Source organism: Anopheles maculipalpis, chromosome 2RL (genome assembly GCF_943734695.1).
Source record: "Anopheles maculipalpis chromosome 2RL, idAnoMacuDA_375_x, whole genome shotgun sequence".
NCBI classification, from domain to species: domain Eukaryota; kingdom Metazoa; phylum Arthropoda; class Insecta; order Diptera; family Culicidae; genus Anopheles; species Anopheles maculipalpis.
The window spans coordinates 2,883,080-2,910,192 of NC_064871.1; the positions used below are offsets into that span (position 1 = coordinate 2,883,080).

Genomic DNA, 27,113 nt, shown 5'->3' on the forward strand with positions numbered 1-27,113 from the left:
ATTCGCGATCGTGTGACCGTTGAAGAAATTATGAATGTTAGCAGCTTTTATGTTGTGATCCACACATACACCAAATTGTACCGAACAAACTACATGCACACACTAAACTCGATGTAATACGGAAATTCGGCGTGTCCAAAAAAAACGAAACAAGCGATAAAGATAACCACATAAACCCAATACAGGAATGGAGAAAGCAAAAAATACGCGATGTTGTTATGGTGCAATCGATACAAGAAATAAACGTTAAAATACGATACGTATGTTATTGATAATGATTTGCACACATTTTCTTCAAATTAACGTGCTCTGGAAGAAAGAAATCGAATCATTTCAAACCGAAAACGATCCTATTTGAATTAATTTTGGTTTTATTTCGCATTGAATCCAATCTTAAGCTCCCAACACTATGCTATAAACCGGCCTGTTTGAATAGCGGCATCCGCAAACCGGTTTCTCCTAGCCTGGGACCTTGCTTGCACCCAAAGACTCCTCTCGCAGGCCTAAAAGGTGTACGAGTGTCGGTCGATGTTTGTGTTTTGCCTCGATAGTTGACCCTTATGTACAGGTACAATATTAATTAGTTTAGAAATTTCATTAAAAATTACAAATATGCTTTTCTTTTAGTTTAACTTCTCCGGCGACTCAAAATGTTCAAAATCGAGCAAAGAAATGTGACCAGAAATTCGAAGCCCACCACCCACTCGAAGTGGTGTGTCGTGCCGACCACAAAGGTTAACCCAAACGTGCTTACAGGTCTCGGGTGCACTAGGGTGCGTGTTGCGCGTTTCAATTCTTCAAGTGCCGTGTACGCGTTCGGACGTAACCCGCTCTAACCGCTCGTAGTGTGTTTGCGCTTTTGTCATCATCGCCCCCTTGCCAGCTGTCCAAACTATCTGCCGCGTGTGTCCCGTAGTCTGCCCGCGGTTTCCCCTGTTTCACCTCTCGCCAAACAAAGTCCGCGTTCTCGGATTAATCACAAAAAAACACTCCTTCTTCGTTGTTGTGCATCCCATCGCAATCATGTCGACACATCGTGCACCGAAATCCGGATTCGCCGCCGAAGCTCAGCGAAAGGTGAGTGTCATTGTGTGTGGTGGTCTGGTCGTCGTCAATTGACTTCATACCCGATCCCGCCCGTCCGTTGTGTTACCCTTTGACACACACACACACAAATACAGTCTCGTTGCGTGGGAGCCACCAAGTTGCATCCGTGGAATGCTTTCTCTCCCCCAATGGAGAGGATGGGCCGGCTTGCAAAGGAATTCCGTTTTGGTCAATCTGCATTTCTTGCAGCCCACTCGAAAAGGAACGAAAATCAGTGGAAAAAAGAAGATTGATATTTCTTGCCCCACACGCTCCCATGTGGAACCTCATGGTCGTCCGCCCATTGCGTCCATCGGGTTACGGTGTTCCATCGGTCAAGAGTAAAAGAGAGGGGACAAATATTGGGATACGAATGGATTGGAATGCTTCCCGGCGGCCTGTGTGGTTGTGTGCAGCACCGGTGTGCCCGTTCGCTCTTATCCCGCCGTGGCGCGAGAGTCTTTCGGTCAACCCGTTCGCCTCGAGGAGCCTTCTTTAGGTGGTTTTTGTTTTTCTTTCTTATGTGGTTATGCTTTTAGTCTGCTGTTGCTGTTGCCTTACTTGACCCGCTTTTTAACGACGGCAGAACGCGACACGTCTGATGGCTGCATGCACTTTGGCCGGCAGTGTGACTGTGTGTATGGTACAAGTTGTTTCGGTAGTATGGAAATAATTCAATAGGCTCTTTGAAGGACTGGGATACGTGTCCGCGCAAAGACTACACGCATTTTAGTGGATTATGTGAAAGCGCTTTACTTATCTTTTGGGAAAAATATTTTGGTGCAAAACTAGGTACGTTTCGAGAGAAATGATTTAAAAAAATGCGCGCTCATGCAAAGCAATCAGTCAAAACCACTCTGAAGACGCTCCTACCACGCCTTCACCATAATAAGTTGGGGAACAATTTGATTACTATCACGACACATACGTTGTTCTTCTTTATGAATGTCCTTCATAAATCATAACCTAAAAACTTCCACCAACATGACATATCCATCCATAAACCCGTTTATGTGCTCTGCTGTATACTCGACTCTTCCTCGCGATCATCACCCCAAAAAAAGAAGAATAATTTTTGACTATGTACTCAAGTCAGGCACTTCAGCAGTCGTTTAATTTCTATATCAAACGAAAACCATACCATTTTTTGCCTTCTTCTGTCGATGCTCCCCAACTAATGTGTTTTCCATTATGCTGATTAGCAGCAGCAGCAGCTCCCAGCCGAGTTTACCCGCATTTCGCGTTGCAAATGCAATTAATACTCAATTAGCCAAAAGCATCTGCTGCAAATTTAGCCCCTAGCACACCATCTGTATCTTTCCCCAAAAAAAGTAGAAAACGCTGCTTCATGCTGGCTCCAATGCTGGCAAAAGGAAAACCCTTAACTTTCCCAGCTCCCTATTATTGAGTTAGTGAAGTGTGATTTTCTTCCAATTTCCTTCCCTTGCATTGAATTAATATATTTGTGTATGTGTGTCTTTCCGTTACCATCAACTGGGCATTCCAGACATTTCGTATTGCTCACTCATTACTTCCGATTGCCTTTCCTCGCATGCTTCCTCTACCCTGTACGGGGACAAGGAAGAAAGGTGTCCCCTACTTTATGCGGCGGAAATAAAAATCCGTAACACAGGCGCCTATATGTTGGCGATTTTTTGTTAATGGTTAAGGTGTGTCGCTAGTTGCCGCTCCTTTACCGTGCAAAGTTGAATGCAAAAAGGAAGGCCATCACATTTAGCAGAGGAGAAGAAACCAGCTAAAGCGAACGAATAACCAGTAGAGATATGATGTCATCCTCCTCACTTGATCGTACATTGCCGGTGCCGGTGCCGGTGCGGTTCTTCCCCGTCATCTCGTCCATTTCCGTGGCTGGGGTTTTGAGAGTATGGTTCGCTATATACAAGCCCATTCAGGGCACCCAAGCGTCAGTAAACACGGATGTTTGACGTCCTTGTTCCTTGTGGCCGTGTTCGTTGTATAAGACATGAACAGTAATAATCGTGGAGAAAGAAGTTTCCATAGATCCCTTAACGTGTTCCAGGTGATTCGCGTAATGGTTCGTAATCGAAATGCCTCATTGGTTGTATCGTGCGTGTGCCACATACAAATGGTTGTGCCCTCACAACAAAACATATAATGGGTTCTCTTTTATTGTAACGAAAAGACTCCATCCCAACGTCGTCTTTATAAATATCTGTACCCGGTCTTCGCGTGGCTTCTCGTACGCTAGTTGCCATAGCAACCGAACGCACGCGTGCACGACAACATCGTTCGCAACCGTTTGAAAGCATTTGAAATTTGAATTCAAAATCATCAATGTATGATCGCCAACGGTCATGACGGATGACTCACAGCTAGATGGTTTGCATGATGCCTCGAAATGTTCAATTTTTGGCGATTCCTTCTAAGCGTGTGCTTCACCAACCTATAAAGTTATGGAAAAAGATGGCAAATGGAAAATTGTGCCACCACTAGCATCAACACTGTAAGCATGTGATGGCGTTTAAAGTTTGATGAAGTAAAGAAGGGTGTGGAAACCCCTCTTAGCAGCACTGCGATTATTCCGAAGAGCGTGGGATAATATCTCAAGTGTCGCGTTCAAGGACAGTGTAAGACTTGTGCGAGAGGCGGCGGCATATACGGGTTGGAGAAGAAAGTAATGGTGTTTCCAGATAGAATTTCTGATGACTTCCAAGTGAATGAGAAGCTGACCGTATTGCTTGTGGTACTTGTAAATAGCAACAAGAAAAAACCTTGACTTCGTTTGAATAGCCTAGCCATCGGATGGGATATGGGGGCAGGTTTGTGTTGGCTTTGTTGGACCTTGTTACTGCACGGTGAAGATGACCGCCAACACATCAAGCCTTCTAGCACAGAAGCGATGTTACGCATCGTGGTCAGAAATTGCCCTTCACTGCTGAACTTCCAAAGGAAGTTATGGAAGGCAACCTGTGGAAAAGCGGGACATAGGCGCTTTTGTAACTAGCAACACTTCGCTAAATACCGGCCACCCCGGTTTCACCCCCAAGGGAAGCGGTTGTTGTTTGTTTAGTTTTCTTCCTATAACACACCGCCCTGCTATCCCCCAAAAAGAGCCCATTCGGATGCCAAACTAGCGGCACGCGATACAAAAAAAAATTTTGGAGAAGGGAACAGCGTTTAGGTAGAAAAAGGTTGACCGTGAATGTAGGCTACCACCTTGGCCACGCTGTGCAGACACGAACATTCCGAGTTTGATAAAGTAATTCGATAACACGCGAATAAAAACAATGTGTTTTAAGTGCAGCTTTAAGGGTGAGCCTGGATTTCCGTTTCTTTCGAAAGTGATTTAAAGTTGACGCTTTATTGTCTCGAGCGTCTCCCCAACTTCCTGGGACTGCACCGGAAATGATAATGTACATCAAAGCATTGAATTTAAAGCCAGATAAACCTCTAGCTTGTTGCACCCTTGTGGAACCACTCTAGACCGAAAACAATGCATTCATGCGTGACGCTCATATGGGGTTGTGGTGGTGCCGTTAGGCAGCGGCAAAGAACTGATCCGGAATGTTACAATATTCACCCCCGAAAAGCAGTTATTGTGTCTCGAAGAAACGGGTCCCCGTCGATCGCGAGAGAGAGAGAGAGAAAGAGTGATGGGGGTGAGTTTATGGAGTGATATTTTATTGCTGGAAAAGTTCTTGAGCGCATATGAAGCGCGCGTGTGCACGATCATTTCGGGATGGGTCTGTGTCTGCCTCTGTTTGTTGCCGATCCCGTTGCGCCGACCTTCGCTCACTGCGTGGTGCAATGGAACGCTTTATAAGATTGTTGGATAAACTCTTATTTATTGTTTTCATAAACAAGGTGTGAGGGCTGCTGTTGTTGTTTTTATCAGGCCCTTTTATCGCTCTCAACCGTTACATGTGAAATCTGTTTGCAACGCATTCACGGTGATGCCAAACAGTATGTACACGTGACACACTTGTGATGTAGGATGCATTCTGTTGCATTAGAAAATAAAAATGGAGTCTTGGGCATCAACGCCAAGATGCTATGTGGTTGGATAGTCAGTCCTCTGGGGATTTGAACCCAGGTGTTGTTGCCTTACCGCACGAACCGCAGTGAACCAGATTCTTCTATCCTGAATCATCCATAGCCTGTACAGACGACTTTATCAGTAATTCCTTAACCTTAATCTACCAGCTCTCCAGTCGATTAAGTTAACGGCCTGCTCTACGTAAAGAAGCAGCTCATTTATGCAGAAATTTTGGTGAGGTCAGCAAAAATGCAGCCGGCAGCAGTGCGTCTTAAAATTTGCCTCGAGCGTCCTAACCCTATTCGTCAGTTGATCTGACCATTTCCCCGAACCAGGGCGCCAGCATTTCCAGTTAGTTCCCATTAGCACAGTATTAATTACCGCGCACCCTAAACACTCCCCTTTAATCGGTGGCTACACAAAAAACAGAAAAAATGTTAAACACCCAACAGTTGAGAGGTTTTCGCACAACTTGCCCCCGAATGGTGGACGAGAGTGAGCAACGCTGACACTCTGGCGCGAAATGCTCAATCGAACGTAGAAACACTCGGATAGTACCGTTGGATAGGATATGATTAATTGCTTTCTATTCGCTGCCATCTTTTTTGGGGGAGAGCGTTTGTGGTGGATCTTGTGGAGCGATTTAATTATATTTGAGATCATTTTGCCGTTGCGTTGCTTTCTTTCCTGTTGTGTGCAGATTGTAGAGATAATCGTCGCTTCAGGTTTATAGTTTGTCGGGAAAATCGAATCAAGCCCCAGACACAGATAGACAGAGGGATATATTTAGTGGAGAAAGAAAGGCGCCATTTCCGTTGGATGAGGAAAAGCGGACCAATTTCACTAGGAAATTCAATCGTTCAATTTGTTCCCTCAGTACACGTTTTAATACCTTAATCCGGATTACTTTTCCTGTTGTCGGGGGAACTATCAAAGTGTCTTGCTTGGTTGGTAAAAGGAACAACAGCAGTTCGCCCTTCCATCTACGCGGACCTTTGTCGAGAACTTCGATCGACTAATGGAATTTGGTACGAGCGTTAGTGATAGCGGCTATCTATTGATTGGACCCGGTACAGCACGTAAACAACGGTCGTGCTAGCGTCGTGTTCAAGGTGTTCCCTTCCAGACACTGGCACTCACGTTCGTCTGTTGGTGTGCTTCTTTTTGCCTCTTGCGATAGATAACACTTCTGCACCACATGCAATCGAACCTATCGGCGTGGTGTAGTCATCGCCAGGTCACGATGACGTATTTCCTGTGTGACAAAATAAAACCGGATCACCGACACACACACTGAACTCCTCTATGCTGCGTCACCTCGAACATCTGCTACAGAACGCACACCCATTTCGATGTCGCATCAATCAACGGGTTTGTTAAGCAGAGACTTCCTTCCGCGACTCGTTACGCGAGAACCTCTCGGGTTACTGACATCGCCTGTACGCTGTTTTTGTTTGTGTTTTATTGGAGGATTTGAGTTCCCGCCAAACGCCTGCCTGCCTGGTGTATAACGCTTAGTGAGGTAAGATCGGTTAAAAGCCGATAAGCTCGTGTTGGAATTTTCGGTTGCTAAACTGCACAGTGATACGATGATCCTTAGCTCGTAAATTGTTTTATGCTGAGATCATTTGCCTGCTGAAGTCATCCATATTTCGGGGAGCCATGTTGATGTGGGTCAATCAATCAAATTGATTATTTTTTATGAAGAACCGTGTGCGGTGTGTGGTGTGCCTGTCCCCCGTCCGTTCGATGGCGTCCAATTGTCCATGTGAAGCTACACGGCCCCACGTCCCAGACACTACGCGCGCCATTAGCGCACGCTTAGTGTTGGGAGCAGTGTATAGTCGTTCATTTGTGTACACTCGCACTCATACACGCAGCTAGACAGACCGAGTGTCTCTGGGTGATGGTAAATTGTGTAAATCCGTTGCAAGGTTTCAGGGTGTCTGATAGAGAAAATGGAGTGTCACCACGATGCAACCACGGTTGGGTTATGCGTTTCATTAGCTGACTAAATGAACCATCAAAGAACATTGAAGCGAACTCAAAACGTAAACTCTACATCGTAGATAAGCTCACGAACCGCTACTAAGAAGAGTTGAGAGTTCTGGCGTAGGAGTCCCCCTCAGAGCAGATAAGCCCGACCGGCTATTAACGACGCTTTTGGGCTGTTTACTGCTGCAATTGAGCCGACAGTGTACGTGCCTTGCGATGCGCTTCGAACGATCGACGAGTTACTGGTAAAGCTCCAATCAAGTGCAAGCTCGACTATTCCAAGCGATGAAGTCATCCTATCGTCGGTTTTAAGTACGTCACTTTGAATGCTTGGAACCCAAGCCCTGGGAAAACGGGGGGTTGTTTGCTCACATAATAAGAGATAGCGACGCTTTATGGCCGCGCGTCGTCATCTTCACACGATATATGTGATTGAAAGCGGAGCGAACGCGAAATGCGAGTAAATATGTTTAAAGCACATTAATTTGCACACTTATTCATGGTGTTTCGAAATCACTTGTGTAGTTGGACACCCATGTCACCGATAACTACCGATTACCTCTTGCTGTGAAGTGATAAGGCTGTGTGGACATGTTAACAACTGTCTTAAATCAGTTAAGAGTTTACTTCCACTTTGATAAAATGATTTTCTAATGAATCAGCGTCCACGTCGTGCTTGCGGTTCTGGTCTAGTAGGGCATGAAGTTTATAGAAGAAGCTTGAGATGAGATCGGCACACAAAAGATCATCTGACGTTACTATTCTCCCGCTAGCAGACAGCTACGTCGAGTCGTGTGTTGCTCCTCGGTAATTTTGTTACCTTGAGCGTTTACAACAGTGTTGATCTTTTAAGCTGCTACACGGTTGACCCTGTGTCTTGAGGTTTGAAAAATCTTAAGATTAATTGAACGATCGTCCACAAACACACCAACCAGCAAAGGTCGGTACGGGGGGGGGGGGGGGGGGGGGGGGGGGGGAACTCACCCAAATCAAATCAAACGCAATGATTTGGCAGTCTCACCAATGAAGCCGATTCGCAACGCCCCGAAGACGGGAACTGTTGGAGAATTTCCCGTGCCGTGTTCATATGTTGCGGCCTCAAGATTTCTGTTTCTAGGGTCTCCTCCATTCTAAAGCCTCGTGCAAACCATCCAAAGTCCTCCAAGAGTGGATGTGTGTGTGTGTGTTTGTGGGTTGGTATTTGATAATTGTTGTCAGATCTTCTGACGGACAGATAAGTGTTGAGAGCTCGTGTTCGTGCTTGTCTCGAATCTTGAGCCTTCGTGAGTTAGTCGGACCGAAAGCGTGGAATATTCGAATAAGGGCCCCATTCAGTTCGGATTCATTCAATAGCGAGTTGAGGCGTGATCAGTATTCAAGAAACGTAGTACTGAGGCGTGTTACTTATCTCTTTCTCTCTCTCTCCCTCTCTATCGTACCTCCCATTATCTCAAGAATCAAATCAACTGATAGTGGTGGTATCACCAAGCAGGGACGAACCTTTGCCGATGATAAATGTCTCCCAATCTACCTGACGCGATAATTATACTGATTTAACAGTAACTACCCGGCATACTCGTCCCCTAACTGAAAATTGGTCCTTCCCCCACCACCCCCCCCCCCCCCCCCCCCCAAAAAAAAGGAGAAGGTCCTAAAGTACCGAATGCAAAAGTAAAACAAGTTATATGACCCATTTTTATGACGCGCCGTGGTGATCTTTAGCCAAACCCGAGGCACCGGAGCGCCTCGGCTCGAACCTCCATAGAAGCAACCAGTCTTCTGTTCTGTGTTTTCTTTCCCAATTTTCACTGTCGATCATCATTATCATTACCCTTCGCGGGAGGGTCAATGGACACACGAACCGTGGTGGGTACAAATCGATTCGAAAAAGTCGTGATTTTGCCACATTTCTGTGGTGAGGTGAAAACTGGCACTGAGATATTATGCCCAAGACTTTGGGAGCTACAGGGTGCTGAAGCTGACACAGCACCCAACAAAACCGGTTGTTGAAAAAGGATGATGGAAAGTGGGTCGAACTGTTGTTTTTTTTTCTGTCTGGGGGAGAAGATTTTCGTGCACTATTTGAGCGATACAGCTTTAGTTAGTTTGCAAACTCCCAACCAATGGGCAAGATAAATAGTGTGTTGCGAGTGTTTCCCTGCAACGACAACGAAACACACAAAAGCCAGCCTACAAGTGACTGTTTGAAGATGTCCGATAGCATATCGGGGTGTCGGAAATGGTGTTTTCTCGTCTCGTCTTGCAAATAAATCATTCGATCGAGATCGGTAAAGATACGCCACAACACTTCGACCAAGATGTGCAGAGCAGAGAGCACAAGATATGCATCTGCTTGCACCTTCGACGTCATTCAATTGTTTGATGACAATCGAAGAAAATTGAAACCGATGACCATTTGTTTCCATTTGGCGCAACCGCAAATCACAGACCCTTGGTAGAGGTCGAGTGATGTGAGAAATTAAAAATTATTATGGAAGGAATGGTGTGTTGTGTGTGTGTGTGTGTCCTCCACATCTAAGATTATTATGGCACAACACTTGAGAGGAACAAATCATCACATGATTCCTATTATGTGGTGCCGCAATAAAACCGGAGGTGATCAATAAACTGCAGCACATTCTTATCGGGGAACGTTTAAGCTAAACCACCACTTGACAGATAGACACGGGAACAACCCTGCATGAGCTCCAATGAGTCCAATTTTATGGCTCATCGCGTTTATCTTGTGTTCAGATAGTTACGTAAGGCTCTCATAATCATTAGTGATAATTAAGGTGGAGTAGATAATGTCTCCAATTACTTGAATGTGTTGTTGAAGCACTTGTTGCTGTTTTTTTAAGTGTTGCTTACCCGTACTCTCGAACTAAAATTTGTCCAATAATGTGCAAACTTTCTAGCCATTGCTGGAGAGTTGCAGGTGCATATCCTGTTCAAACGCAGCTGCACATTACCCAGCTCACAAATCACCGAAGAAAGATTTCCTTTTAATGAACTCGCTTCATAACGATCCTCGCTTCCCGAGATGAAAGATGATCTTCTTCAGGTGTTTATCAAGAAAAGGAGTCAATTTCTTTGGAACTAGTTTTGTCATATGCTACCGTGTGCTTACCGATGCTCGTTAGTATCTTTTTACACCGGCCAGCGATTTGTAGCTCGAGTAGTAGGCAGAGGCACTACAACCGACCCACGGGTGTCGTCGTATTACAGCAAAAGCATAATGTCCATATATGATGATGAATCGAATTTTGCAAGTCGCCCGTTGTTGGTACAATAACCTTCCACACTCCTAGAACTGGGGTTGTTGATTGTGGTCGACCACGATCGTAAAATTGCTGACTCTACGGTACCCTCCTCCTGCCCCAAAAACTGTGGAAGCCCACCACAAAACAACGCCAGAAGAAGGGGCCCGAAAAGGTTTGTCCCATTCCCCTCCCCAGTGTGTGACCTGGATCGTGGTGCAAAATGGTTAGTTAACTCGGTCAAAACTCAAGCACTTGAGGGAGGCATAGCACTTGCCGAGAGGGGTGTCCATATTTGAATGCAAAGTTTTCAACACACATACGGGCGGAAGCAGCATAAAATCGACCCGAGGCAGTTCCCTTTTTCGGAGTGATAGGCAGTGCTTGTTGGCTGCCACCAACACCATCTGTTTATGCGCGGGGTTTCTAATTAAGAAACGGGGGAAAAGAATATTCTTACAGCTGAAAGTGATGATCGGTCGGCCATTTGTTTAGCAGTTCATAATTTTGGAACGTCGTAAACCAAACATAGAGCAACGGAACTCCGCACGCGAACCCTTCTTCTTTAGTAGAAAGCAGGTCAAATACCATAAGGCACCAATAGACACGGGACCGAAAGATGAGAAGCTAGATAAAAGGTTTGCTTTTGTCTCTGATTGCAACACCCGAATCGATGATTTTTTTTTGTGGAATGGATTAGATCACTTCCGAAATCGTGACGCGATGACAGCGTAAGAATTTGGTGAGTGATTACTCATATGATGACCTGGAAGCGTGCGTGTGTATGTGCGTAGGCATTGGCAAAATATTTGAGCAAGCCCGGCCAAAAACTCGTCCTTCAGCCAACTGATCTGTCAGTAATGCCATTTTTGTCGTCGGCTCCTAGCAAAAACCTTGGCCCGAGACTTGGGATTAGAGCAGAGGCAGGTACCTGCAGTTTGCTTGCTTTATAAGAGACCGATCGGAATGGAAATGGCATCTGTTCGATTCGCTCTCTCGCATGGCCATATTTAGGCAGGGCAAGGAAAGCCGCCACAAAGCCTAGACTCTACCTCCAATCGTATCGATCTTCTTGTCTCCAAGGTGTCGGTCCGATCATGACGATCGGTTGCCGGTCTGTCAATGAGTCATAAGGAAAACGACTAACCCCTGCTAACGGGTCACCCTCCCCCTCTCCCCCGGGTGTAAGAAGTACATACTTTAATCTTCTCTCCTAATTTCTGGAAGATTCCGGTTCAACTCTGCCGGGGTTTGTGTACTTTCGGTTTTATCATCATCCAGGGGTGTATTACGGTTGTGGAACAGGTTTTTTGCTGCCCAACCACGGGTACACACGCACACACACATACTGAGCGGCGGGGCCCAGACCGGCAAGCGAGCGAGAGACCTCGGGCTTTTTGAAACAAGTTGTGTGTTGGAAGCCGTTCTGTGGGCCGATTTTTAAATCCAAATATGGAAGAATCTTTAAACGGCACACCATGTTCAATGTTGTGACTGTCCGGTTGGGGTTGGGATTGAATAACGAAGGTTACCTGTTCGAGTCTCTGAGTTTGCGCTCATGTCCGCTTTCTTTAGCATGGATCATTGCTTTGGATGTATCACCCGATTACCTCATCTAATCATTACCGATGCAGAGACACATGCAAAGCTGTAGTTAAACGAGTTTCGAGTTTCCTTTTTTTCTTGTGAAGATGAGGATTCAGTGCACGTTCCATGTCCATACATCGATGATACGCCACGAGCACCTCGGAAAACTAGCAATGAAAGTGTTCAGACATTCTCCAAACTACTAACCCCTTCGTTAACCATTTACGGGATGGAGACAGAGAGAGAGAGAGAGAGAGAATGTGTGGTTGGCTAGGCTCATCTAAAACGTTTACCAAAAAAGGGTACGAACGATCGGCCGGACAACCGCGGAGCGGGACGGATTTCTTTATTTCTTGTTTTGTTTTAGTTGCCGATCGGGGATCTCAACATTGCGCGTTCGACGTATATGGCAATACAAGTACACCTCGCTCACCACAGTCACTTGGAGGCTCACGATTAATCACCTTGGCAAGGAGGGAGTGGAAGGGAAAGGGTGAGGGGAAGCTAATTTCTTTTGGAGTGGAAAAGCTCTCCCCTAGTGTGTTTTATGGAAATTTCAAAGCATATTTGTCGACCGTTGCAGTCACCCGTGTGACATGTGTGTTTGCTGCTGCTAATTGGTGGAATTAATTAGCGCGCTTGGACCTCTCATCAACTTCTACATGGGACAGACATGCAACCGATCACTCGAACGATCGCGATCTCGTCCTCACTGATGATCTATTATGTATGTGCAATTAAACGCGGAAAACCGTCGTAATTTGCATGCCAAATTTATACGAATTTTCACTTTTCAATAGGCTAGATAACATCTTTTTCTATATAAACAGGTTGACAAGGCTTGAAATTGCACGCGAACGCAGCACCACGATGCATATGCAACGTGTATTTGTTTAACAAATCATACCCCTTTTGTAGAGATTGTATTGATTGAGCTAGGTAGTAGGGGGGTTGATCAAGGAGACCTTCAAACAATCGCACACATGATCGTGCCCTCATCCGTAATGAGCTAGTTTGTGGCAGCTTTTTCCTTGTCAATCACAGAATTTATTCTCACATGGAAAAAAAGGAACTGCCCTTCTGCCCTTTTTTTTTTTTTTTTGCTGCCGGGGGATGGCCTTCGCGACGTAGTCGTCCGTACCTTGAGCGGTGCGCCTCGACGAGCTTTAATAGGCCCACCTGCCATTATGAGGCGTGTTTGTGTGAAACAACTACATGGACACAGAATTTCGCAATGAAGCCACACTCAAACTACTTCCCGCTTCTGCTCGTTTCAGATCAACTCCAAGTACAGTGAGGAGCTGGCCGCTGAATGTCTCGAATGGATCAAGGAGGTAACGGGCGAACCGATCAACACGTCCGGCGATATGGACAACTTCTTCGAGGTGCTGAAGGACGGTACCGTCCTTTGTACGCTAGCGAACGCGATCGAAGCCGGCACGGTGAAGAAGGTCAACACGAGCAAGATGGCGTTCAAGTGCATGGAGAACATCTCCGCCTTTTTGGAGGCGGCCAAAAAGTTTGGCGTCCCGCCGCAGGAAACCTTCCAGAGTGTGGATCTGTGGGAGCGCCAGAATCTCAACTCGGTCGTCATCTGCATCCAGTCGCTGGGGCGTAAGGCGGGCAAGTACGGTAAACCGTCGATCGGTCCGAAGGAGGCGGACAAAAACGAGCGTCAGTTTAGCGATGAGCAGCTGCGGGCCGGCCAGACCGTGATCTCGTTGCAGTACGGATCGAACAAGGGTGCTACCCAGAGCGGTATTAACTTTGGCAACACCAGACACATGTAAAAGGACGAAACCTAGCGCGTGTGTTTTTCTAGCTTTTTAAGGATTCAGTAAGAAAAATATGTATGTGAGAAAGAGGAGGGAGAGAGAGAAAGGAGAGAGCGAGAGCGAGAGAGAAGAGTGTCTGTCTTATGGTGCATACATTTATTCATAATCGGCCTATAGAAGGGAGAAGAGACAATAGCCCTTAGCCACGAAAAAACGGGGAGGAAATCACACACAAAATTTTACAACCAGAAAGTGCATTTTGTTGTAGTTGTAGTGGACCATTGGGGGATCACCGGAGACAAACCTCCCTCAAACCCCCTGTACCGGACAACAATTTCGAACCTAACGTACCTTTAAAAAAAAATCGAAATCGCCTTATAGCGCCTTAGCAATCAGAGACTTTCTGATCCTTTCCTGAGTCTGTAGAGATGTAGTGAGTTTCCTGAGGGCACAGAGTGGACAAAAACACACACACACACATGATGCGTAGCGTATTTACCATTTAGACGCGTGTGCAGTTAGATATTGTTTACCTTTCGCAGAGAAAGGTATTTTTCAACTCAAGATAGTCAATCGTGTTACAATTACATTCCAAAATCAGCATCCGAGGGAACAGTAGCTGTTTGGGGCAATTTTCCAGGGTTGAAAACCTCAAGCCAAAACCCTTCTTCAAGGCCACCGTTATATATAAACACACACACACATTCCGTTAGCGAGAGTTGAACAAGTTGATCCTATACAACAACATTTACTGTTATCGGTAAAAAGCCGTTTGCCATTTTTCGGGAGGAAGAGAGGAAACAAAAGCAGGACTTTCGGTATGACCGATACAAAAAAGAAACGACGGTGCGCAACCAGAGAAGAAGAGCTTCCCACTTACACACACGCACCGCGTACATATAATGCCACTTTTTAATGGGTAGTGGAAAACTATGTATGACGGGTTTTTGTTTTCTCGTTTGCTCGTTACACATTTTAAATATCGAGCCATAGCATTGTTTTTCTTTCGTTTTATTTTTCTATCTTTTGCGCTGAGACCATTTACCAACACGCGCCGAGAACACGTGGAGGTGGGTAGGTCGTAAATTATTGACAGTATAAGCATAAATATGTATGTTTTGTTTAATGAGTAATTTGTAAAACGGATAAGTTATTGCTCTAATAAAAAAAAAACACCAGAACTTTAAGCAATCATCGTTACGTATTTGCATGTGATTTTTGTTCTTTCACGGTAAGTATGAAAAGCTCCCGTAAAATACGCTTTTGAAGCGAAAAAAGATCCCCTAAATGTATGCATTTTAATGCTTCAAAAACATCGAAGGTAGTGGCGAAAATAAGTGTGCCTAAAGGTATGCAATTTAATGCTCTCATATTTACAATCCCATATGGATTGCAGACCTGTAAGGCTGTCAGCTAGTAGCGATCGTGCTACCTCTTCGGTGCATGATCTCCTGGTATCGAGGATGGTGAAACTGGTACGTTAAGATTTTAACCCTCTATGATGCATCCAACGGTATGCCACACGCTCCGATCGGACTAAAATTGACGCCGGTTTCCCTACGAAAACCCCCTTTTCGTGAAATAACTGGGTGGAGGGTGGAGGGATTGAGGTGGGGTGTTGAGCAAAAAGATACGCGGCCTCAAGACGCTTTCAACGGAAAGTCGGACGCCAGGATCGGCCGAAAAATCAGCGAGTCATCGATTTTCCATGGAAATGCCGTTGTTGTCCACAATAGCTGGACAGCGGGTGGAGGGATTGAATTGAAGTTTTCTGCAAAAAGATGCGCGGCCTCAAGACGCACCCAACGGTATGCGGTACATCCCGATCAGACCAGGAATGACCGAGTTATCGTCGGTTTTCCACGGGAATGCTGCTGGCAGATTTTGCCGGGGGTTTTTGGAAGATCCACCTTAGTTCCGTATAATATTGAAAAACACGTTGTGGAGGTCTTTTTAGGAGATATTTGAAGAAAGAAACAAAAATGAGGATGAATAACATAAAACTAAAAAACATAATTAAATCGGACGGAAAAATATTTCTCATGACGGAAAGAAATTATTTTCCAATCCGTTTTTAAATTTTCAGCCGATACCAGCTACCTCCTCGAAAGCATGCTCTCCTGTTACTACCAGCCGCCGCCGGATGGCAGATTTTCGGCCAAAACCGAGCCAATATCGATGAGGCAAAATCCGACCAGGAGTAACAGGAGAGCATACCAGGCGAAGAGGTAGCAAATGGAAATTTTAAAAACGGATTGGAAAATAATTTCTTTCCGTCATGACAAATATTTTTCCGTCCGATTTAAGTATGTTTTTCAGTTTTATGTTATTCATCTTCATTTTTGTTTCTTTCCTCAAATATTTCCTCAAAAGACCTCCGCAACGTGTTTTTCAATATTACTGGGAACTAAGGAAGATTTTCCAAAAACCCCCGGAAAATTCCGCCAGCAGCATTTTCGTGGAAAATCGTCGATAATTCAGCCATTCCTGGCCCGATCGGAACGTACCGCATACCGTTGGGAGCGCCTTTGGATAGCACATCTTTTTGCTCGACATCCCAACCCGATCCATCCACCCCCTGCCCAGTTATTGCGAAAAACAACGGCATTCCCGAGGAAAATCAACGATAACTCGCTCTGTTTTGGTTCGATCGTGGCGTCCGGCATACCGTTGGATGCGTCTTGAGGCCGCACATCTTTTTGCTGAACACCCCAACCCGATCCATCTACCCCCTGCCCAGTTATTGCGAAAAACAACGGCATTCCCGTGGAAAATCAACGATAACTCGCTCTGTTTTAGTTCGATCGTGGCGTCCGGCATATCGTTGGATGCGTCTTGAGGCCGCACATCTTTTTACTGAACACCCCAACCCAATCCCTCCAACTCCCGCCCAGTTATTCCAAGAAAAGGGACTTTTCTACGTGAAATCGGCGATAACTCGCCCATTTTTGGTGCGATCAAGGCATGCTGCATACCGTTTAATGCATCTGTGGATCAAGGATAATACAACTGGTACGATGTTAAGGTAATTTCCTGCTGTTCAAAGTCGACCGTCGTCGGGGCTTGTTCCCTGTTAATTTCTTGTATTCGCTGTTTGTTTTCTTTACGATTTTCTAAAAAAAACCGTTGTTGCTGTTTGTTAAATAGGATTTTTATTAATTTCTCATATACCTCAGGTTGGGTTGTAAAGCATTTACTTACACAAGCGATTATATGGTTCCCGCTATTGTTTTTTTTTTTCTTTCCTTCTTTTTCTCTCCGTAACATTCCCAGGTTGCATTCTTCGTTTTTTTCACAGCATCAAATGCAATTTTCATTTCCCTATTTCACTCTCCCCCACTTGTGCACATCTTTCTCTGTTTTGCCATTATAATAATAAGAACAAACTCTGTTTAAGTAGTTTTTTGTTTGTAGTAGTAATAGTATGCCGCCTAAGAGATAGCGCAGATTATTTGATTTTCAATCGATTATTGATTTGAGATAACGCGTTCATTAAGCAATTTTTAAATACACACACGCGCACGCACACGTGGGCTTCACGGTTTGGAAAAGCTTGTTTTTGGACTGTTACAATGTCCACAAATATTTGCCCAATCTAAGTGCGTGTAGTTTTTGGGGTTTAAAAGTCGAAAAATCTTTGGGGGGAGGGAGGTTTGAGTTTTCCACGCGTAACTTTCAACTGGTAACTATTCTCTTTTGATTGTACAACTATTCAGCGGTATGCGGATGAGGCAGCTTTAGAATCTCTAAAAATTATCTAAAAATTATATAAAGAAAATAAACGAAACACAAAATAATTAACGAAAACACAAACAAAACAAAATTCAATGTTACTATTCTTCTGGTTTTATTGCAAAAAAGAATAAGATAAAGAAGAATCAAATAAAAAAAACGCATTTATCATTTGGAGAACAAAAAAAAAACATCATACAGTAGTAGTTGAATAATTTAACTCTTTCCTTCCTTTTTTTTTCTTTCTCATGCTTCTATAAGTTGCTTTTCTTTTCTTTTTCGTTAGCTCGTGTCGTGCCACTTCTTTCTTTATCCTATTTAACATTCTTTTTCACCTTCTTTTTCTTCTACTTTTGCTCGGTACGCTTCCTTGTTTACTTTCTCTGTGGTTGGTTTTGTTTAAAGAAGTAAGAAAAGCGTCCATCGCTTTACTGTATACGCACCACACACACACACACATACACTCTCTGAAATTACGAGACAAAGCGATAGAAAGTATGTTTGTGTGTGTGAGAGAGAGAAGAAAAGTTCTTCTTTGCGTGGTGGTGTTGGTGATGATGGTACACATAAATTAACACATTTATTCGTAGGATTAGTTTTTAAACTAGACTGTATGCGTAGTGGTGTTGGTGTGCGTATGTGTGTGCGTGTGTGTGTATGTGTATGTCAAAGTGTACTTTGTTCTTACACACTCTTTTTTCGGCAAAATTTATCTGAATGTATTGGTTTGTGTATCGTATTTTCCTTCCTTTTCTATATGTGTGTGCCTACACAGAATACATACACCCACACACCCACACACACACACCATTTCTCACATGTTTTGTTTTTTTGCTTTTATCCTTTTTTGTTTTATACATCATAATTTAACAGTAGTAGAATACTAGGATTATCTCACGTTCTCGTACATTCGCGTACATTCCAAAAAAACCCCTTCCAAACAAAATCCACCACATATCATTCACATTCATTCCACATTTCTCTATTAAATCAATCCGTAGCACTTTAAGCCCGCTTATGTGTGTGTGTGTTTTGTTTTGCATGTGTGACGTGTGTGAGTGTGATTTATACGTGCGCACAATAGCATGTTCTAAGCAAGCCAAGAACGAAGCTGCGTGTTCATGAGTGTGTATCTGTGTGCTTAGTTCAACTACCGGCCGCCAGGAGCAGATCCTGCTTACAATGTGTCTGTGTGTGTGCGTGTAATTTGGATAGTTACATTACTCAACAAGTAATGAAAACGATATAGATAAGATAGATAGGTAGAACGAGTGCCCTTTTTAGACACTTTTATACGGTTTTGTCTCTTTTTATACAATCGTCAATATGCAGTTTTTTTTTGTCGGATAGCCTGTGAAAGCACATTTGATATACAGGCATCACGGGGGTTGGTTTAACTGTAAACGAAATTGTTAGGTTGCTCACGGTTTTTGTGAGTACCAGCGAAAATACGCCAAGATGTACAACAAATTATAATATACAATATTACGCGTGAGCTCGGTACGGCGTTCTAGGTGCTAGGTGCGATGCACCAACGGGTGATTGGATGGTGACCAGTCAACGAACGAATGTGCAGGTTGAGAATTCGTGGTAGGTTCTTCAATCTGAGCATCATAAATGTGCACAGTCCGCACCTTGGGAGCACCGATGATGAGAAGGAGCTCTTCTTTACGCAGCTGGAGAAGGAGTATGTCCGCTGCCCACAACATGATGTGAAGATCGTCATCGGAGACCTTAATGCTCAGGTCGGACAGGAGTAGGCATATAAACCAACAATTGGAAGCTTCAGCGCCCAACGGCTGACAAACGACAACGGCCTCAGGCTTATCAATTTTGCCTCTTCCAAACGCATAAGCATTCGCAGCACCTTTTTCCAGCACGCACCTTGGTTCAGCTATGCCTGGAGATCACCACTACAAACCTACTCCCAAAACGATCACGTTCTAATAGACGGAAGGCACTTCTCGGATATTATCGACGTGAAAACGTACAGAGGTGCAAACGTCGACTCGGACCATTTCCTGGTAATGGTAAAGCTGCGCCAGAAACTCTCCGTGGTCAACAACCAACAGAGCAAGTCTACCCCAAGGCTCAATCTGTGTCGGCTGAGGCAAGCTGATGTGGCAGAGGGGTATGCAAGATGGGACCGGAAAGGCTTACCGTCGAAATGCACAAGCTGATCACGAGAATCTAGGAACAGGAAAAATTCCCGGAGGAGTGGAAACTGGGCGTCATTCATCCAGTCTATAAAAAGGGCGACAGACTGGAATGCTCAAACTATCGTGCCATTTCACTCCTTAATGCCGCCTATAAGAACCTGTCCCAGATCTTGTTCTGCAGACTAGCCCCCTTGCTACAGATTTCGTCGGCAGCTACCAAGCGGGGTTTGTTGGAGGCAAATCCACCCCCGACCAAATCTTCACTCTTCGGCAGATCCTTCAGAAATGCAGAGAGCGCCAGATCCCTACGCAGCTTCGTGAGCTTCGTCGCATGACAGAGAAGAAGCAGGTACTAGATGAGCCGGCCACCCATCTACAAGCTTCTCCACGAAGCAGCACGATGAACACCATTGAACGGCGGTAAGTTTTGTGTCATCTCTAAATATGAGCACTTAACGGCTATATGCGGGTACACCAACTACGAAAACATGCTGCGACTGCAAGCGTGTGTGAAGGGAAAGGCTCACGAGGCAGTCGCCAGTTGCCTGCTGTACCCAGACAGCATTCCCGAGGCAATTGAAATCCTGAAGGAGTGTTACGGCCGTGATAGATTTCTGCGTAAGCGTTAAACGATTAAATAAAATGGAAGTTGTGAACCAGGGTTGTGCTCAATTCGCTCGCTTATTGGTCATCGTTGAGGAGCCGACGAAGTTATGTAACAGCAACGCAACACAGTGCAACAGGAACGTTAAAAAAAGACAAAAAAAAACCTTTCTCCCTAAAGGTACATGAAAGAAACCATGTAACTATGCCCTATTTCTATTGCCCACGTGCCACAAAGACGCCAAAAAAGGCATCTACTAAAGACAAGAAACTGCACAAAAGGAGGGGGGGGAACAAGAAACATTTTACACAGATTTACGAGACACACACACACACGCACATAAAGAAACATAACCATATTGCACCTAATTTGCTTCGCTCTGCTCTAACTATCCTCCAATCAGTAATATGTATGTGTGGGTTTGTTGTTGCTGTTCGGTGCATCAGAACGGATCGTAGGAGAAGTGCTTTTGCTACGCCGCCGAATTTTCCATTTTTGCTTCAGTCATTGTTTGGAACTGCATGCGGCGGCCACCTTCTTCACCCTTGCCACTCTGATTTTTGATTTCGATTCTCTATTAACCTTCGTTTCCTACCTATATATCCTACAGCGAAACAGAAACCTAGAGAGAGTGCTGTAATGGTGGCCGAACCATAAGCTCCGCGCACGTATCAGAGTGTGGCGGCTTTCGCTTTCTTCCCTCTTATTATAAGCCTAATTATGTTTGACTATCTGGGGTAAAAACACACACTTTTGCACATCCGATGAACCGATTTTGAGCCGGTAAGTGTTACACATCCTTCGCGTAGATCCAGACGATCGCACTCGTACTTCCCCCATCTGCACACTGCATTTTGTGTGGAAATGTCACATCATCACCTACTGCTGCTGCACTGCCGCGTGCCGTTTAGGGTGCCACGGATCAATACAATGATTTAATTTTATTCCCTTCAATTCCTATACCTTACTCGTTCACAAGAGCGACAAGTCTGCAAAGGAGAAGAAAGAAATGTTAGTTATTTTGTTTCTGGAATTCTTTAGAATGGAGTAAAGGGACAATTCACAAGCTAACCAAAACGCGTGCAATCGACGAAGAAAAACGTTCAAAACAAAGGAAAGTGGAATAAAATAGTGGGCAAATGTACTTTTTGTTTTTAACAACAACATAAATACACAACATCCATATTAAAGGCTCGATGATTAGCTGATCTTAAGGTTGTTGTGTTAACTAAACCGCTTTACGATGAGTTGTTACACGGGTTCCATCATTAGAGACATACCACAAAATCAACCCAACAACGATATCTACTGACCAGAACAGAACCGTGAGCGTTAAATGAATCGATGAAACATTCCGCGATCCGAAGCAGCTGTTACGGAGTTATTCCATCAACGAGAGTGTTTGTTGTCTCCGTTTTCGTCGTCGCAAGCTAACCATAAATAACATCCAAAGTGTGTAGCTAATAGTGATAGTGTGAGTGTGACGAACCACTTCCACGAGCTGGGACAGATGCTACGGACGATCGGTAAACATTTGCAACTATCTTCAGTAGAAAGACGAGGTTCGTGTGAGATATGTTTCGAGCCAATTTGAAAATTGCGAAAATGGTGTATGGTGAGGACATGGATAGAAAAACAAACAAATACATTATCAAATGTACTAGCACAGATACAGGGAAGAAAAATGGGACACCATAAAATATTGCCTATTCTGCCTAGAAAATATGCAAAATAACTTGCTTTTTAGGAGTAAGTACATGCTGCAGATTGTTTCTACTTTATCATCACTTGTAACCGAATTTAATGAAACACAGAACCGACTGATCAGATGTGGGAAAATCAAGGCCAAGATTTTCCGAGATTTGAAACGAAAATATTCTGGCTAATCAAGTAAAAATTCTAGAAATTTTTGGGGCATGTGCACAACAAGTCCTCACAAAGAGACTCCTTCAATTGGGACGACTTCTAGTAGACGACTGTGACATCTCTTGGTAGATAAAACCTGACCCACAGGGGCTGTATGTCTACAAAAATCCCTAGCTGGACGAGATCAGTTTGTCAGGGCTTTTCTTTAATTAGACTTGGAGGATGGGCTCTTTTAGACAATGAAATCATTCGGGATAAAAAGGAACAACGGCATAGATCCTTGGAGGATGATACCTCCGTGAGCAATCCAGACAACCGATTTCATCTGCTCTTCAAATTCGCCACAACCTGTTCATCTGATATGATCGTGTTTTGAACTTTTCGATTCGACATGTAAATTTGACCAATGTAGGTTCATTTTTGTAGCCTGAAATTAGCATATTAATAAGCATTTATCTTTTCTTTTCCAGCCATCAGTGTGTGTACTACCCTTTTAAATCCTTATAGAGTTCAGCTTAATTTTATAACGTCCCATTTTATGCGAACCCAAGTGAAAAACTCTACGTGAAAAATAAAATGAAGAAAGTGAACTACAAAATACATTCTAATCCCCCACAGTGTACGATGGACGAAAATGAAGCGAACAAGAAACATATTTCCAATCGAGAAATTTAAAAGAAAATTGCGCCACAACAACACTAAACACACTGGTGCAAATATGCGATCGATAACAAAACATACAAAAGACATAAAAACACACACAAACACACGTGAATCAAGAATCTGCCGTGAGCGTAATCGGGTGCAAATGCAGACACAAGTGAAAAGAAAAACACAAATCAAGAGACAAATCGATCAAAAGGCGGCCCATGAAGTGCATTACCAACTCCACTACTACTCGAGAAGTGGAAAGAATTAAGCCTGCCCAAAGTCACGCGACGATCGTCCTATTTACCTCGATTCTCTTGACCGTCGGATGTCGCCGAAACTAGCCACGACGACGGGTTGGTGGAGGTGGTGGTGGTGTTGGGTGGTGTATTGTTATTGTTGATGTTAAAAAAGGTACTGCTGGTGTTGGTGCCACCGTTGCTAGTGTTATCAAAGGCTAGATCGAACAGGATCGCCTCCGTCGGGTGATGGTGGACGTTGCCGGATCCGTTCGCATCATCATGTACAGGATAGTTGTTCGAGAAGAACGGGTTAATACTATTGTTGTTGGTACTGTTGGATGCATTATGCACATCAACGAGGGGAGCAAGTGGATTGAAGTTAGCATCACTTCCAACAACACCCGGATGATCATCACTCGTGGAAAAGCTAGCGAAGTCGATCAATGGATCAGCATTGCTGCTACCGTTTGCACCATCGCCCGCCGTAACAATGGTAGTTTCTGTCGTCACAGTTGAAGCCGTGCTGGACGATTCGAACGAAGAATGTTGTTGTTCAGCCGAGGGTGCGTTAGGGTCAGCTAGGAAGGGATGGTTATCACCAGCGCCATTTAGGTGATGATCACCATTTTTTGGGATGTGGAAAACGTTCAAATCATCCATCGGAACAGTAGTCTGCTTCATTGAATCATTCACAGCACTGGGGGACAAGAACACGAGGGAAACGGAAGTTTGGGGGGGGGGGGGGGATTGGAGAATCAAACACGGGTAGGGAACATACGTGAGAAAATAAACAAAATCGGTGTAATTAATGGGGTTGGGTTAAGATTTCGCTAAAATTCTATTATTATTAACCAAAAAACCTTGTACGGTACGAGAATTGCAACATAAATAAAGGTGCAAAAAACGTTCAGAGTAACTGCGTTACGGGTAACGTTACGCCAAGGAGAAAGGATTTTATTCAGCAGAAACAACACAAAAAAAAACCGAGATAAAGAACATACAGACACGACATGCAGTTATAACAATAAAAACGAAATAATTTCCTATGTAACATCATGATAACATATAAGTATTATTTTGAATTTCATTGGTGTTTTGTTATTAAATTTTGATGTTTATGTTCAGTGTTTTGCGATGATATTCGAATGTAAATCCTTTACGAAACAGCTTCTTATTTATGGTTTTTCCCATTAACAGCGCATTCCGACACTGATAAGAATGAACGTTGAACGATTAAAAAACATTTTAAAAAGACATATCAACACTAATTAGCTAAAACGGAAAGCGCTTGCATATCCAAACACGGTGGAAACATCTAACGTACAACTGCGCTCTCGCTTTCTCTCTCTCTGCTTTGGGTACCTCTTTTTACGTTTCCTATCGATCTGGATTCCCGTTCCATTGGAAGGATTTGGTTTCTTATTCGCGCGTATCGCACGGTAACAACCCAAAAAGTACATCAAAATGTAGAGTAGAGGATGTGGCGGACGGGGGTTGGAGCTCTTTGTTAAAAGGTGAAAGTTCTGTGGCTACAATCTTCTCGGCTCTCTCGGGAGGATTCCTTCAAACCCATATTACAATCAGATGTCGGAAACGCGTGGAAATCTAAAAGAGGGAAAAGTGATAGACAATTTAAGAAAAAATGGATGCATTTTCAATCGTAAAACCGATTTCCCGGACACAAAAGCGGACAAACAGGACGCAAAATATCCGCCATCCATTTTGCTTAAGCACGCATCAACATAAACAACGCATTCTTGTTTGTGCATTGTTTGTGGCAAATTTTGTAAATTTCCCAAAAATAAAACATAAGCCACAATTTTGATTCGATTCCTCCCGTCCGAAAAGAAGACACAATAGAATCCCACCAAAAAAAAAGCAAAGCTTCACAAACAGAATACAAACGGCGAACGGAGCGAGGTGGAGAACATGGCGAACCGATTTTGAGCTACGAAAGGATACAGGCGTTACATGTTTCGTGCCAGAATACTTACAACACATTGTCCATGGTGCCGTTCTTGTGTCCGTTAGTTTGGCCCATCAGCGCATCCTCGATGATTAGGTCCGAGGTGCTGTTGGCTGTGGCACTGCTGCCATTGCTGGTCGTCATCATCGGCGACTGTTGTTCCGCTTTGCCGTTCGTCGTTAGTACGATCGTGTCACCGTTCGTGCCGTCCGCGCTGATCGATTCGACCACCGGTGCGGTGCTGGTACCGTTGCTGGTGCTACCGTTGTTGAGATTGTTGTTCGCCACCACGGTAACGGACGACTTTTCGAACTGAATGTTGCTGCCACCATTGTTGTTGTTGTTGTTGTTGATGGTGTTGTTAATGGTGCTACTATGGGCTAGGGTTTCGCTGCTACTACTACTATTGCTGCCATTGTTGTTGTTGTTATTGTTGTTGCTCAGCGACAGCGACTCCATGGCCTGTTCCAGTGACTGGTGCTGTTGCTGCTGGGCCTGTTCTTGCCGTATTTCGGACGCAATAAACGAATCGGTCATCGATATGGTAGATGCGGACATGGCAGTACCGGTAGGTAGGGCAGCCGGCGTGGACGAAAGTACAATCTGACTCTTGGACATGGCATTTTCCTTGTCGTCTTCATTATTCTAAAAAATGGGAAGAAAAAAAACAATGTTATCCGAACGTCCTTCACGATCAACGATGAAGGTGCATACCTTTGTCGGCGTATTGTTAGCCGTTCCCTTTGCTCTGGTGCGGGACATGATTGCTTCAACGCGCTTCCGGCGTTCCTCGCGCTCCTTTTCCTCCTTCTTCAACCGTTCGGCCATCTCGACCCGCTGTCGTTCCGCTTCTTCGCGCGCCTTCCGCTCCGCCTCCTCACGTTCAGCCTTTTGCCGTGCTTCCTCCTCACGCCGTTTGCGTTCCTCTTCGTCCCGGCGACGTGCTTCCTCGATGGCTTGCTGCAGGCGTTCCTCTTCCATTCGGCGCTGCTCTTCGGCCAACCGGATCGTTTCCTCTTCCAGCTTGCGCAAGCGTTCCTCCTCCTCCAGGACACGCTGCCGTTCGGCTTGCTCTTCGGCCTCGATACGCTTGCGTTCCAGTTCGGCCTGCCGTTCGGCTTCTTCGCGTGCTAGACGACGACGTTCGGCCAGGGCAGCCTTTGCTTCCTCCTCGGTAGTGATACGCTTGGCGATCATAGAAGCAGTCATTGCATCAGCAACGCCACCGGACACGTCAACGGTTAGTCCTCCGTTGATGACTTCGACCGTTTCTTCCTCCGGAAGCATTGTGGGTTCGGGTTGAACAATGCTAATGTCTTGTGGTTCCATCGCCACCTCCTCCACCGGTGGTGTTGGATCTACCTTAACGGGAACAACTTCGGCTTGCTGCGGCGGAACCTCAACACTTTCGGTCTGCACTGGTGCCGGAACTTCTTGCTGTACCGGTACCACAACTTCCTCCTGCTGCTGTTGAGGCTGCTCTTCTTGTCCGAACGATTGATCCACCTCTACCAGTGAAGCTTGCTGTGAAGATTCATCTCGTATCACTACAACCTTTTCCGGTTCGACGACTTGTTCTTCCATCTTCGGAGCAGCTGGTGCATCCTGTTTTATTTCCACCGCAAGCACCTCTTCCTTTGGAACTGGAGCCTTTGATGCGGGTTTTTCGTTGCTGGCGGGTGCCTTCTTACCGACGTCCGCCGCCTTCTTCAACGAATCCTGCAAGCTGCGTGATGCTTTCTCCGGTCCGGGAGATTGTAGTGGCGTCGAGGAAGCTTTCGGTGTGCTGCCACGCACGCTTGCGGTTCGTTTATCCGCCGAGTGTAGCGACAACGGTTTCTTCGTTGGCGTTTCCATGCCGGACGATGATTTTGCAGGGGTCGTGTTGATGCTGCCGGACCCAGCACTCGATAGTCGATGTTTGCTGCTGGCGCTTGTTACACCGCTGCCGGTCGAAGCACCCGATCCTGTCTTTGGAAGTGGAGGCTTATCTGCAATGGTTAATCGAAACACAGCGAATGAGCTTAAAGGGTTGAGCAAGTGTTGTTAAGTGTAAAGCATTTTCCTACCGCACTGTGAAACCAAGAGACCTTTTTTTGACAATTTTTACTACCTTGTTAATGTGTTAGTAAATTAAATAAAAGGTAAAATTTGCAAAAGCTTTAAGCTATAAAG

At 44.8% G+C, this 27,113-nt stretch overlaps 2 protein-coding genes across 2 annotated transcripts in view; one reads left to right on the forward strand and one right to left on the reverse strand.

The window, feature by feature from the left end:
* The first annotated feature begins 1,008 nt into the window (after window positions 1-1,008).
* Window positions 1,009-13,737, forward strand: LOC126559172 (myophilin). Its single transcript, XM_050215290.1, has 2 exons — window positions 1,009-1,077; window positions 13,224-13,737. Exons 1-2 carry the CDS (start codon window positions 1,024-1,026, stop codon window positions 13,734-13,736), a joined length of 567 nt encoding a protein of 188 aa, XP_050071247.1. The 5' UTR covers window positions 1,009-1,023; the 3' UTR covers window position 13,737.
* Window positions 13,738-21,180: 7,443 nt separating this feature from the next.
* LOC126556677 (titin homolog) overlaps window positions 21,181-27,113 on the reverse strand; it is a 36,806-nt gene continuing 30,873 nt past the window's right edge. Inside the window, exons 10-13 of the mRNA XM_050212094.1 lie at window positions 25,653-26,929; window positions 24,967-25,583; window positions 23,038-23,669; window positions 21,181-21,205 (exon numbers count right to left, since the gene is read on the reverse strand). Of these exons, the coding sequence (XP_050068051.1) occupies window positions 21,189-21,205; window positions 23,038-23,669; window positions 24,967-25,583; window positions 25,653-26,929 (2,543 nt within the window). The 3' untranslated portion in view covers window positions 21,181-21,188. The remainder of the gene's footprint in view (window positions 21,206-23,037; window positions 23,670-24,966; window positions 25,584-25,652; window positions 26,930-27,113) is intronic.

Coding starts and splice junctions, on each gene's coding strand:
- LOC126559172 (XM_050215290.1), top strand. CDS start 1,024: ATGTCGACACATCGTGCACCGAAATCCGGATTCGCCGCCGAAGCTCAG. Junction 1,078..13,223: donor CCGCCGAAGCTCAGCGAAAG/GTGAGTGTCATT, acceptor TGCTCGTTTCAG/ATCAACTCCAAGTACAGTGA.